This window comes from Mesocricetus auratus, unplaced genomic scaffold, assembly GCF_017639785.1.
Source record: "Mesocricetus auratus isolate SY011 unplaced genomic scaffold, BCM_Maur_2.0 Super-Scaffold_100037, whole genome shotgun sequence".
Lineage (NCBI taxonomy): Eukaryota > Metazoa > Chordata > Mammalia > Rodentia > Cricetidae > Mesocricetus > Mesocricetus auratus.
In genome coordinates, this window is record NW_024429215.1 from 13,165,423 (window position 1) to 13,177,799 (window position 12,377).

At 37.8% G+C, this 12,377-nt stretch overlaps 1 protein-coding gene across 2 annotated transcripts; it reads right to left on the minus strand.

Annotated features, from left to right (window-relative positions):
* Nucleotides 1-255: 255 nt before the first annotated feature.
* LOC121135401 (zinc finger protein 239-like) lies at nt 256-6,767 on the minus strand. Of its 2 annotated transcripts, XM_040734137.1 has the most exons (5): nt 6,581-6,767; nt 5,876-6,002; nt 5,303-5,398; nt 2,535-3,056; nt 256-2,450 (listed from the first exon to the last, which is right to left on the minus strand). In XM_040734137.1, exons 1-5 carry the CDS (start codon nt 6,620-6,622, stop codon nt 2,080-2,082), a joined length of 1,158 nt encoding a protein of 385 aa, XP_040590071.1. In that variant the 5' UTR covers nt 6,623-6,767; the 3' UTR covers nt 256-2,079. The 2 variants fall into 2 exon arrangements, with proteins under 2 accessions (XP_040590071.1, XP_040590070.1); XM_040734136.1 differs by having other exon boundaries at nt 256-3,056.
* Nucleotides 6,768-12,377: the final 5,610 nt, after the last annotated feature.

Genomic DNA, 12,377 nt, shown 5'->3' on the forward strand with positions numbered 1-12,377 from the left:
AGAGAGACTTATGTCAGGAAAAAGATGTGGCTGTGTGGTGAAAGCTGCAATTAAATTTGGGCCAAGTTTTCAAAGAGATAAAAAATTGACATATACACACACAAAATATGAGATCAGACATGGAATGAACAATAGTTTCTGTGTTAGTTGAGTCATTTTTCCAGTTTTTAAAATCAGTGCTTATTATTTGCTTCTCTGTTGACTACTTAGGTATTTGCTAGCTCATAATCTAACAATAATCATAATTGCAAATGATTGTTCTTCAATTCTCTGTAGAAAATTTTATTAGGGAAATACTACTCTCAGACTCAGTAGTACTTAAAAATCAAGCAGTTTCTTCCTTAATGAGAAATTGTGATTACAATTGATTTCAAAAACTCTAATAAATTATTTCTGTAAACTTGGATTATTGGGCCATGGATTTCCTGTCCAGTATGTCTCCATTGACAGATGTAAGCTGAGTTGTTTGAGAATGTAGAAAATATACATAGATATAAAAGGGAGTCAAATGCTAGGCTCATGTGTCAGAAGTTAACAACCATACCCCTGCATATGTAGTACCTTCATCCAAATAGATTCAAGAATGTATTACATATTGACTGATATTTGAGTGGCAGGATTATTATCTAAAGCTGGTAGGAATTCTTGGATCATTTTATTTTATTTTTTTCCGAGGCAGGGTTTCTCTGTGGCTTTGGAGGCTGTCCTGCAACTAGCTCTTGTAGACCAGGCTGGTCTTGAACTCACAGAGATCTGCCTGCCTCTGCCTCCCAAGTGCTGGGATTAAAGGCATGCACCACCAACGCCCAGCTCTTGGATCATTTTAGTACTTTCAGATTCTATATACTTCAACTGATGAGGCCTAAATATATTATGATAACAAAATATGCTGGACAGCTTTTGCATAAACTATCAACATCATCAAAAGACACAGGAGGATTTGTAATGTTCATAGCCCCAATGAATGAGGGGAAGATAGTTTTCAGTTAGTTTGCATTTTTGCTGTATCTTAGTGTCTGGTCTTGGACCTAACTCTGTCCATGTAAACAGTTGAATTTCACTTACACATCCACACATGCCATCACATCATCAGATTAACCCCACATCTACTTCTCATGATTCAATCCCTTATAGTTTACCTAAAGCCATTTGTTCTGTATTTTCAGGTCATGCTGTCAGGCAATTTTTCATTTTGCAGTTCCTGCCATTTATTACTCTACACTAGTATAAACTGTGTGTTCATTATTCCAAGTCATGGGTAATTAAAAACTAGTTATATTTATTGATAATTGAGAATATAAGAATAAAAAACAAGTTAAAAACAATCTATATTACATTCTGTAAAATTCCAAACAGTAGCAACACAATGATAGTTATACAAATGCTATTATAAATAAAAGTTCAATATACTGTCCCATAAAGTGTACAGAAAATTATGCAGTGATGTTGAATAGCATGGTTATCTGTAAAATTACCCAGGCATAAGTATTCACATTTTAAATTATTTGTGCCTTCAACTATTATTAAATTCATCCTACATAATTTTAGTGCATGATTTCAGTATAGTACTGACAGAAATATCGCTGTATACATAGATGATTTTCCAACACTATTTTTATAAATAACCATTTTATTCCTTAGTAGAATGCTTTTAAAATGACAATGGTCACTAGGCTTAGTAATGCTCCTCATCTAATTGTGAATAATGTTTCAACATATGCTGACAGTTTCCTTTGTATACACACATTATAAATCACCTTATTTTTGAATGAGTATTAGGACAGTAATTCCCTACTGAGTTGGTCTATTACATGTATTTCCAGGTGTTCTCTAACTTTTCCCAGTCCTTTAAAACTGTAAGGTTTCTCTCCCATATATATTCTTTGATGAATGTGAAGATTTGAGCCTGTGATACACGACTTTCTGAGCTATGCAATAGGAAGTTTCCTGTCCAGTGTGTATTCTTTGGTCAAATTAAAGTTTGTAGTTCTGTTTGAAGAATTTACAACGTCTATGTATTCTTTGATGAAATTTAAGTGTTGAGCTTTTTGTAAAGTACTTGCCACATACTCTACAATTTTAAGGTTTCTCTCCAGTGTGAATTCTTTGATGAGCTTTAAGTGTTGATCTATGTTTAAAGAACTTTCCACAGTCTTCACATTTATAAGGTTTCTCTCCAGTATGTACTCTTTGATGAACTCGAAATGCTGATCTCTGTTTAAAGGACTTGCTACAATCTGAGCAATTGTAAGGTTTGTCTCCAGTATGTATTCTTTGATGAACTCGAAGGCTGTAGGTATTACTAAAGGACTTGCCACATGTGTTACATTTGAAAGGTTTCTCTCCAGTGTGGATTCTTTGATGAACTTGAAGTGCTGATCTCTGTATAAAGGACTTGCTACAATCTGAGCATTTGTAAGGTTTGTCTCCAGTATGCATTCTTTGATGAACTCGAAATGCTGATCTCTGTTTAAAGGACTTGCTACAATCTGAGCAATTGTAAGGTTTGTCTCCAGTATGTATTCTTTGATGAACTCGAAGGCTGTAGGTAGTACTAAAGGACTTGCCACATGTGTTACATTTGAAAGGTTTCTCTCCAGTGTGGATTCTTTGATGAACTTGAAGTGCTGATCTCTGTATAAAGGACTTGCTACAATCTGAGCACTTGTAAGGTTTGTCTCCAGTATGTATTTTTTGGTGAACTTGAAGGTTGGAGGAATTCCTAAAGGACTTGCCACATGTGTTACATTTGTAAGGTTTCTCTCCAGTGTGGATTCTTTGATGAACTTTAAGTGCTGATCTCTGTTTAAAGGACTTTCCACAGTCTTCACATTTATAAGGTTTCTCTCCAGTGTGTATTCTTTGATGAACTTGAAGTGTTGATCTCGCTCTAAAGGACTTGCTGAAATCTGAGCATTTGTAAGTTTCCTCTCCAGTATGGATCCTCTGATGAAATTGAAGTGTTGAAACCTGAGTAAAAGACTTGCCACATGCTTCACACATGAAAGGCTTTTCTTTCTCCAGTTTGCATTGTCTGATGAACCTCACAAGAAAACCTATGGGCAAAAGAATTGAAACATTCTGTACACTTGAAATCTTTTCTTTCAATTCCATGAAAACACAATTCAGGCTCTCATTGACTTGTCTGCATGTAGAAAATATCCTTATTCTTCAAAACCATTCAAAATCCAATTAAATGTAACATTTAAAAGGGTTTATTACCTTTAGAATTTCCATGACAATGAGACACATCTGCTCCTGGCTGCACCATCTATGTCAGATAGAACCGGGCTCTGGTTTTTAGTTTCAATATGGCAGAGATAGTCATTTGGAATAGAAACTGCTCTTGCCTAGATGGGGTGACTATTTTGTGTGTAACATGGACTTGCAGGACCCACAGAAAAGTGGGTGCTAAGCAGGCAGGCATGGGATGATATGGTACGTCAGTATTTCTACTTCACATAGAATACAGCCAAACATTCTACAGGATATAAATGAAGGCAACTAAATAACGTTGCCAGTATAAGACAATATAGATCTTCACATCCCCTGCTTCACTGGAAAGTCGCCAAATAATCTATGCTTATAGGCTGAAGATGGATGAACCAACAATATCTAGGTGGGAATTCCAAACTAAGAGGCACGGTAAAGGAAGACAGAGACATGAGATGACATTTGCTGCCAGGGAGCCAGGACTCCTGGGCATTAAATATGTAAGCCACAGATCCAGATTAATATAGATGGGTTATATCATAAGAAGCTTAGCAAAGAAAAAGCTTAACCCCTTGGCTATAAAATAATAAATATATATTAAGCCTCTGAGTGACAACTCTGTAAGTGATTATAGTGACATTGATGGTGGAGAGAAAACAATCTAGAAGGATGAAGACCAGATGGAGAAACATCTGCCTCTACAGTGTACACAATACCAAAATTGAAAACATGTGTCAGCAAATAAAATCTCTTCTACAATTAATGGCTTACATTATTTTCTACTGTTACACTCCAGATATTGAGGTTATTGATCTTGTAATTATTTGCCATCAAGAACCCAATTAATATGCTAAAATACCTAATGGGGAGATATCAAATTTGTATCCAACTGAATACATCAACCCAAATGAAATACTTTCATAGTGCTTAAAATTACTATATATGCTATACAAGGTGAGCATATTTATCAATTTTCCAAGTTATGTACCATGTGACCACATATTTGACTGGACTATAAAATATGTTCAAGAGTGGCACTGATGTTTTGGAAATAAGTAATAAGCATTTAATTGTCTTAATGCCAACTCCACTGATGGAACCATATCTGACCCTGATTTAGAGCCAAGAAACTGAGACCAAACTTGTATGGGCATAGATAAAAAACATTATTATTCCACTTAAGGAATGTGGCATTAATCTAATAGTATATTTCTGAACACATAGAATGGTGCCTCCCTCATCCTTCACTAAAGCAGCTTAATATTGAGAGTTTGGAGAACTAAGACCTGTCTGGGATTCTTTTTCTTAACCCACCAATCAGGGTGCAGGAAAGAAACAATAAATGACTCTAGTGAAGGAGAAGTTTACAAACAGTATAGGAACAATGAACATACAATTGCCAAGTCTGTGACAGCAAGGCCAAAACCCACATATGCTCAAGGCAAACAGCACCTCACCTTGTTCATTGAAAATAGACTCCATGTCATATCTCTTTGACAAGAACATATGTGTGGTCTCTAACTTCCAGCAGTAGTGAAATGTGTTTCTTATTTGCTTAATCCCAGGATATACCAATCATACTCAAAGCCTTGTGTTCAAAAGTTCTTGGCATTCATAAAACTTATACAATTATGTATATATTTTCTGATCATGTTTTAATAGAATAAAATTATGTGAGGAAATTATAACATTGGATAAATGTAAGAAATCTATGATATACAAGTAGGTAAAAGAAAGAAATATAAATTGATCCATGTATTATAAAATCATTCAAACATTTATAGAAAATGAGAAAAAGTAATCTATTTATTGCTGACATGTATAAGAACAATTAAGACATATTTTGTAACACAAAATTAAGCCATCCACACATTGCCAAATTGCAATTGGAATGCTTAAATGTATCTAATCACTATTCTGATGATGCAAATAAAAACCATGTAAAATCCTGTGTATGCTAGATCCTAGTACAAAATACTAAGAGAAATACTTGGACTTCACTTCTAGTAAGGAGCAGAGCTAATCCCACTGTAGTTGTTCATTCATTGCATTGTATTCCCACATGAACCACTGTTTCCTTTCAGCTTACCTGCTTCCAGGCCTTCTGCTTCTTCTATATTCACCATCCAGGGTTCATTGTTTAGTTCAAGACAGGTGACTAGCTCTGGTTTTGAGTCAGAAAGGCCTACGAATTAGAAAATATGTATGATAATTTCTATACTTAATACGAAAAAGAGGTAGTTTGCAAAACAGGCTTGTATTCGGTGAACATAAAGGAATATAAAGTAGGACTCATGAGTGAAGACTTCATACATACTTGACAGGTGTTGTAAACTTATAAGAAATATATTTTAATTTTTTACACCTTCAAGTTCCCTTACATTACACATTTACAAACATAAAACTATTGGATTCAAACTGTATTCACACATTATTGCTACTGAATGACTGCAAAAATTACCATGTGGGAGAGAATTAAGTGTTAGGCTAAATTAAAAGACCACGTAAATTAATATATTAAAAATGCAAAAAATATTATATTTACCAAAAACTAGGAATAATTGGGAACTGGCATTCATTCATAGTAAACATTTCATAATTATAATATAAGCTATTTACCATTCCTGGGGTAAACAGCAATCAGAAAACAATTTATTCTCACCTACAAAAACCAGGTGGCTATAATTCTCCAACATGACATCTGTGTACAAATCCCTCTCAGAAGTATCTAGACATTCCCATTCCTCCTTGGAGAAATTGATGGCCACATCCTTAAATGTCAACCGACTCTGAAATAAAATTTTTCCGATTGTCATAATGGTCTGAAACCTTATTTGCCTCAAAGGAAAGACAATTTAAGTAAAGAACTTGCTTTGTTATCAGTAATCAATCATGATTTGCAAATAGTATATGTTAAAAAGGAGTTTTTTGTGACTTTTTAACAGATAACAAAGTAACCAACATCTAAAATTCTCAGAAAATGTATGACGTTACTCATCTGCAGTTATCCTCAGTATAAATTGAGAATTAATATTCATCTCTAATATCAGTAATTTTGTAAATCCTTCAGGACATGCATAGATGTAGATAAGTCATAATTAAAAATAATAGCTATTGAAGAGTGAAATGCAAGATATAGCTTACAAATGAGAGTAATAATAAAGAATATCTATTGAAAATATAATAAAACATGAAAACAGATTTCCAACAATGAGCAGCTTCAGTGAATTTTGTGCTTTGCAAATTAAACATTTCTTTGTGGACTATCAAGTTTTCACATCCTTGTGCATACATTTACCTGAGAGCAAGCCATCTGTCAATGACCTTCCTTATGGATCCTTCCAAAAAGTTTATCTTAAAGTTTTACCTTCCTGATACTATTCTCTGTGTAAGGCAAAAACATCTTCATTCCATGCTACAACACTCAGAGTCTGGAATGCAGCTTCAAAATGTCTTCAGTTGGTGAATTGTTCCACAAAGAGTGATCAACCCTTAGTTTTTCCTTTCCTGGCTTCAGAGAATCTGTTATTCCAGAAGCACCCTGCTTTATACTTTGCACAGGCATTTTAAATCGAGCCTGATCATTAATTAAAACAAAACTGACACCTTTATTTGAAAGAGTGAGTGGAATCTGAGGGGTAGCCACAGGTGAAAATATTTCTCACACTGGGTAAGTAATATACTTCTTAAACCCATGACACAGATGGAAACTGATACCTCACAAATGTCTCCAAAAAGAATTCCCTTCTGTTTCCATATTCCAATATGAAATTACACTATTTCACAGCTTTGCAGTTATACAAATGATTACATTGTCTCTCAAGTTGTTTTGAGCAGTGAAAATGCCTCTTTTGTCTTCACTGGCAAATGCTATATGTACTCAAACCTAAACATGACATTCCTGCATCTAATTTAACACTTTTGATTGATAATGAAAGTAGTTAAATTCCCACCACCAAAGATATTCCTGTTTTCCATTTTTATTTTATTTAAATTAGAAACAAGTGCCGTGTCTGCTGCGCAGCCTGTGTCTGAGAACGAGCGGAGGATGTCAGGGATTGACAACACATAGACCCGAAGGCTCCTCAAGAAGGCTCTCCTTTATTCCTACTCTGGCTTGTTATTATATACCCTGACACCAGAGGTGGGTTTGGGTGTGTCTGAGGATGCAGTTAGTCCTTGGAAAAGGACGAGGACAGGGCGGTTCCCATGGCCACGCACTTTTCAGGAACTTATTGCTCTGGGCATTGTATTGTTTTTAGTAAACATGTTTTTAGTAAACGTTGTCTTACAGCTGCCTACTCCCAGGCTGATGGGGAAGTGGCTCTCTGCACAAGGTCTGGTGTTTCCATAATTCCCCCTTTTTTATTTTCTAATGAGGCACTCCTGGCTTAGGTCAAGTAGTGTCACCCTCCCTTGCCTGTCTTCGGGGGAGCTTGAACCCCTGTCTTAGGTGGGAGGGGTCTTCCCCACAGGTTGCCCATCAATGGAAGAACCTCATCCTTAAATCATCTGTAACCAACCTCCATGGCTATCGGGATTGCCATGGGCTAAGTTAAGCAATACTTGGTTACAGATCTCTTGCCTCTGGAACAAGGCACATTTGAGCTCGGAATAAAGCCAGAATGCCTACCGCCACTGCCACCATTTCCAGGACCCCCATTGACATAGCGCCTCTCCATCACCATACCCATCACCAGATCTGGGCCATAACATTCTACCAGCCTTCGTCTGTTACAAGGGTAACCTGCACGTGATTTACATTATGTTACAAGGGTAACCCACATGTGATTTACATTTACAATTTGGTAAAGTTTACAATCGTTCCAAGATCTGCTCAGGAAAGCATTTAGAAAGTGCACTTGCACAGATACATCAGGTACAATCTTGATGTTACACATGTAGCATTATAAAAAATATGAACAATAGGCTTGTTGCACTATCCACAGAGCACCAATTTGTTCCTGTGGTGATGCAGTTTGTTGATTTAACGTCAGTAGCCTCAGCTGATTATGGGACTTGAGTCAAAGTCTCCTTTTTGTCACATTAGGACAAGTTGCATTTCTCCAGAAAAATACACTGGTCTAGGCACGATTCCAGAAACAGGAACCACTAAGTCTGATATTTCAAGTGACCATGTCCTGTTCAAATACTGAAAAGAGGCTTTTGCCACTCATCACAGTCCATACCAATGTCCAAATGTTTTAAATCGGTCCTTTTTTCCCCCCAAAGGGAAAAACTGGCAAAATGAATTCTGTTGTTTCAAGGTGTGTCAAGGGCAGACAGTTAGTCTTTCCAGTTCTCTGTTGGCTTCGGGATGAAAACTCATGGGTCTGGGAGGTTGATGCAGCAGGCCTGTTGAGAAACTGGAAATCTCGAACCGACTGTTTTCCTTCTTTCTCGGGCTATAGATTCGATGACATCAAGGATCAGGAACACTGATTTAGGAGATCTCACTCAAACTGGCTTAGGTAGGCTCCCATGGTCTTAGGTCCAGTTTTTCTCTGCTCCATGCATCTCACCAAATGGTCTGCCAGCTGCAGAAGCTTTATTCTTTTCCTGCAAGACAACATAAACACACCCTTGACCCCAAATTAGGGTCTTCTCCACTGTCTAGTGCATGGATGTCTCCATTTGACCTGAGCAATAGTTGCTCAAGTTCCATCATGCCAGAATCTGTCTGAAGCAGATTGCTCACTGGCATTCACATTTTAAAATTTTTAAATGAGGAGTGTATTACTTGATGAGGCATGTGGGGACTGGGAACATTACTCCCCCTTTTTTATTTTCTAAATTTTGTTTGAACTGTTGAAGCTGGACCATAACAGTAGAAGGATTTGTCTACCATCGTAAGTTAACTATCTAGGTGAATTAGTATCACTATCTAGATTATTAATAGATGCTCTTTAAAAAGGATATTTCCATTAAATATTTCCCAAAAAACTTCTGAAAATCACTCAAAGATTGTAAACTATACTGTGTCCAAATAACTTTTGAAAATTATTTGAAGTCTGTGAGCAGTCTTTCCCAATCTAACCTGTAGAGCTCTCACTAGCTGACAAGGCCTCATTTGTATCCTAACTTTTCTGTTAAAACATTAACACACTGGCTGGATGTTCCTTTTGGCTATATTTAAAGTAATCTAGGTAGCTTTTTAACTGTTTTTGAAGGGATTTAAGTGACTCACACATTCACAATCACATTTCATACATACCGGTGTGGCCACACCATACATTCAGAACATACACGCATCTTTCAACCATCCTTTTTTCCTAGGTCATGATTAGTCTGTTGAAATGAAGCTTCCTTAATTGAAATCTATGTAAAAGAACAACTCCAGCCAATCTTTGAACTAAAAAGGATAAAAAGTCCTGTATGCCCTTCATCATTCCTCCATTTGAGCTATAGTCATGGGGTACAGCTGTATCTACTCCTTGTAACTCCGTAGATGCAAGGTGGAGAGGCCAGGCTTTTGGTCAAAAGTTTTTAGAGATGACTCACAAAATAGAACTTAAATGCAAACAAAATTTTCCATTCCATATACCTTTGTCTTTTTCTTTTTCTTTACTTAATACCAGTACCTCTTTACTGTTACCAATTTTTTTTGATTCACCCTTTTTTTTGAGTCAGGGATTCTCTGTATTGTTTGAGGTTGTCGGTCCAGCATGGCTTCGAATTCACAGAGATCCGCCTGTCTCTGCCTTCCAAGTGCTGGGATTATAGGCGTGTGCCACCACTGCCTGGCCTGTTACCAATTTTTTTTCCAAAACAGGGTTTCTCTGTATTATTTGGAGGCTGTACTGGAACTTGTCCTGTAGGCCAGGCTGGTCTTGAACTCAAGAGATCTGCCTGCCTGTGTCTCCTGAGTACTGTGGTTAAAGGCGTGTGCCACCAACACCTCGTTTTTCACCCATTTTCAATCCATCCTTCAACCCACGATGTTCCCTCATAAAGGCATGTTGGGATTAAAGGCATATGCCACTGGTATTAAAGCCCGTATGACACCAATGCATGGCTATTCACCCATTTTCAATTTATCCCTCAACCTAGGATGTTCCCTCAGGCAAAAAAGCCTTAATATTTACACAATCCACCCTCCAACTGAGGACAATTTCTTGGATTCCCCTCTTTCCTGACCTTGGTATCAAGCTAAGACCGAGAGATTTAATCTAGGAGACATTAAATAATTTTAATAAAACAGAAATTCCCTTTTAGGAGGGGGAAACTCAGAATGTTTAGTTTCTGACTTTTTACTCTCTCATTGGCAGCAGCCACTCCCAATGTATTATTGGTGCTATAAAAATTGATGAACAGGGAGCTGGAATGACTAACTGGCATCAACATGTGGGGGGATCCTCACCAGTGCCTATACTTCCCTTACCTGAGTGTTCAGTAATGGTTGGATCATCTTTATCATGGTGAGCATTCCTAGTATCTGGAGTAGTATTGGGGTCGACAAGCCTGATGCACTGTTCGGGGACACAAATGGGCTTCTCACTTCCTGGAGGGAAAACACAAACAGCCCCTCGGACCCTAGCTAGTAGGGGAGTGGGTGGCTGCCATTTTCCTGTAATCAAATCCTTCCATCTGACCCATCACAAAGACTGGGAGGGTTTGTTCCAATGTCTCTCCATAGCAGACAAATTATTACAGTCTATGGTCAAAATTTTTAAAATATAAAGTAAGGTGAATAACTGAATATTGGGGGAGGTAACATACCCCCTTTTTTACTTTCTTAAAATATTGTTTGAGAGTGGCATGGGTGCGCTCCACAGTAGCCTGTCCTGTGGGGTTGTGAGGAATACCTAAAGAATGGACAATGTGATGTTCCCTGCAAAAGGCAGCAAAGCGATTACTGGCATAGGCAGGGTCATTGTCCGTTTTTAGGGCATCGGGAATGCCCATGTTGGCAAAGGCCTGCAGGCAATGAGAAATAACATCTTTAATCTTCTCTCCTGAATGGAGAGAGGCAAAAATCAGTTTAGAATACGTATCCACCGAGACATGCATGTATTTTAATTTCCCTGCCTGCGGCAGGTGAGTGACATCCATTTGCCAGAGATGGTTGGCCCTGAGGCCCCGGGGATTTATCCCCTCATTAGGAGAATTATGGTAAGGGACACAATCAGGGCACTGAGAGGTAATGTGTGTAGCTATGGATAAGGGGCACCCAGTGTGAAATTTAATGGAGCAGGCATTTACATGATACTGCTCATGGAGCTGGTGGGCCAGTTGCTCCTGAGTAAATAAGACCCTAGGGTGGGTCAAGGAGTCAGCAATTTGATTGCCCTGGGCAAGGTGTGTTCTACCTGGAAAAAATGGTGAACAGAAGCTCACCGTGTTTCAGAGACCACTTAACTAGTCCAATATGTGAGTCCCTCAGATTGCACTCAGATCCTAAGTTAGTGTACATGGGATGGTAAATGGTGACCTATTTCACCAACAAATAAATAGCTGGTGAAATGACTAGTGATGGGAGCTGTGCAATGGAATATTATCTACAGATAGATACCAATGGGCAATGATTTTCTAAAATTGATTTCACAATGACAGGAAGCTAATTTACATAATTAGTTAAAACATGTTAGAGAAAAGAAATTCTGTGCAAATGGAGGTAAAGTTAGACTTGGATATATTTGTCAGTTCACGTGTACTGTTAACCTGGTACTGTTCCTGCTAGTATTATGTCAACCTGATACATAAACCAGGTTACCTGATAGAAGGGGGCCTTAATTGAGAAAAATGCCTCCATCAGATCCATCTCTAAGTCATCATGTTAATTAGTGATGAAGGCAGGTTCAACACATTGTGGGTGGTTACATCACTAGTGTGGTGGTACTGGGTTGTATAACAGAGCACAAGGAGCCCCTGCACATGGCTTCTGTACAAACTCTTGATTCCATGTTTCCGCCCTGCTTAACTGTCCTGATATTCCTAATGACAAACAGCAATATGGAATTCTAAGCCAAAGAAACCACTTTTGCTACAAAATACTTTTGGTTGTGGTGTTTCCGTACAGAAAGTAATACATGGATATCCTGCTATCTGCCTGATGACTTCTACTAACTATGGGGCTATTCTGTCTGCCTTCCTTCCTGACAGGAGAAGTTGCTTATTCTTGAATGCTACATTATTTGCTGTTATTCACATTCTTATAAAAACAG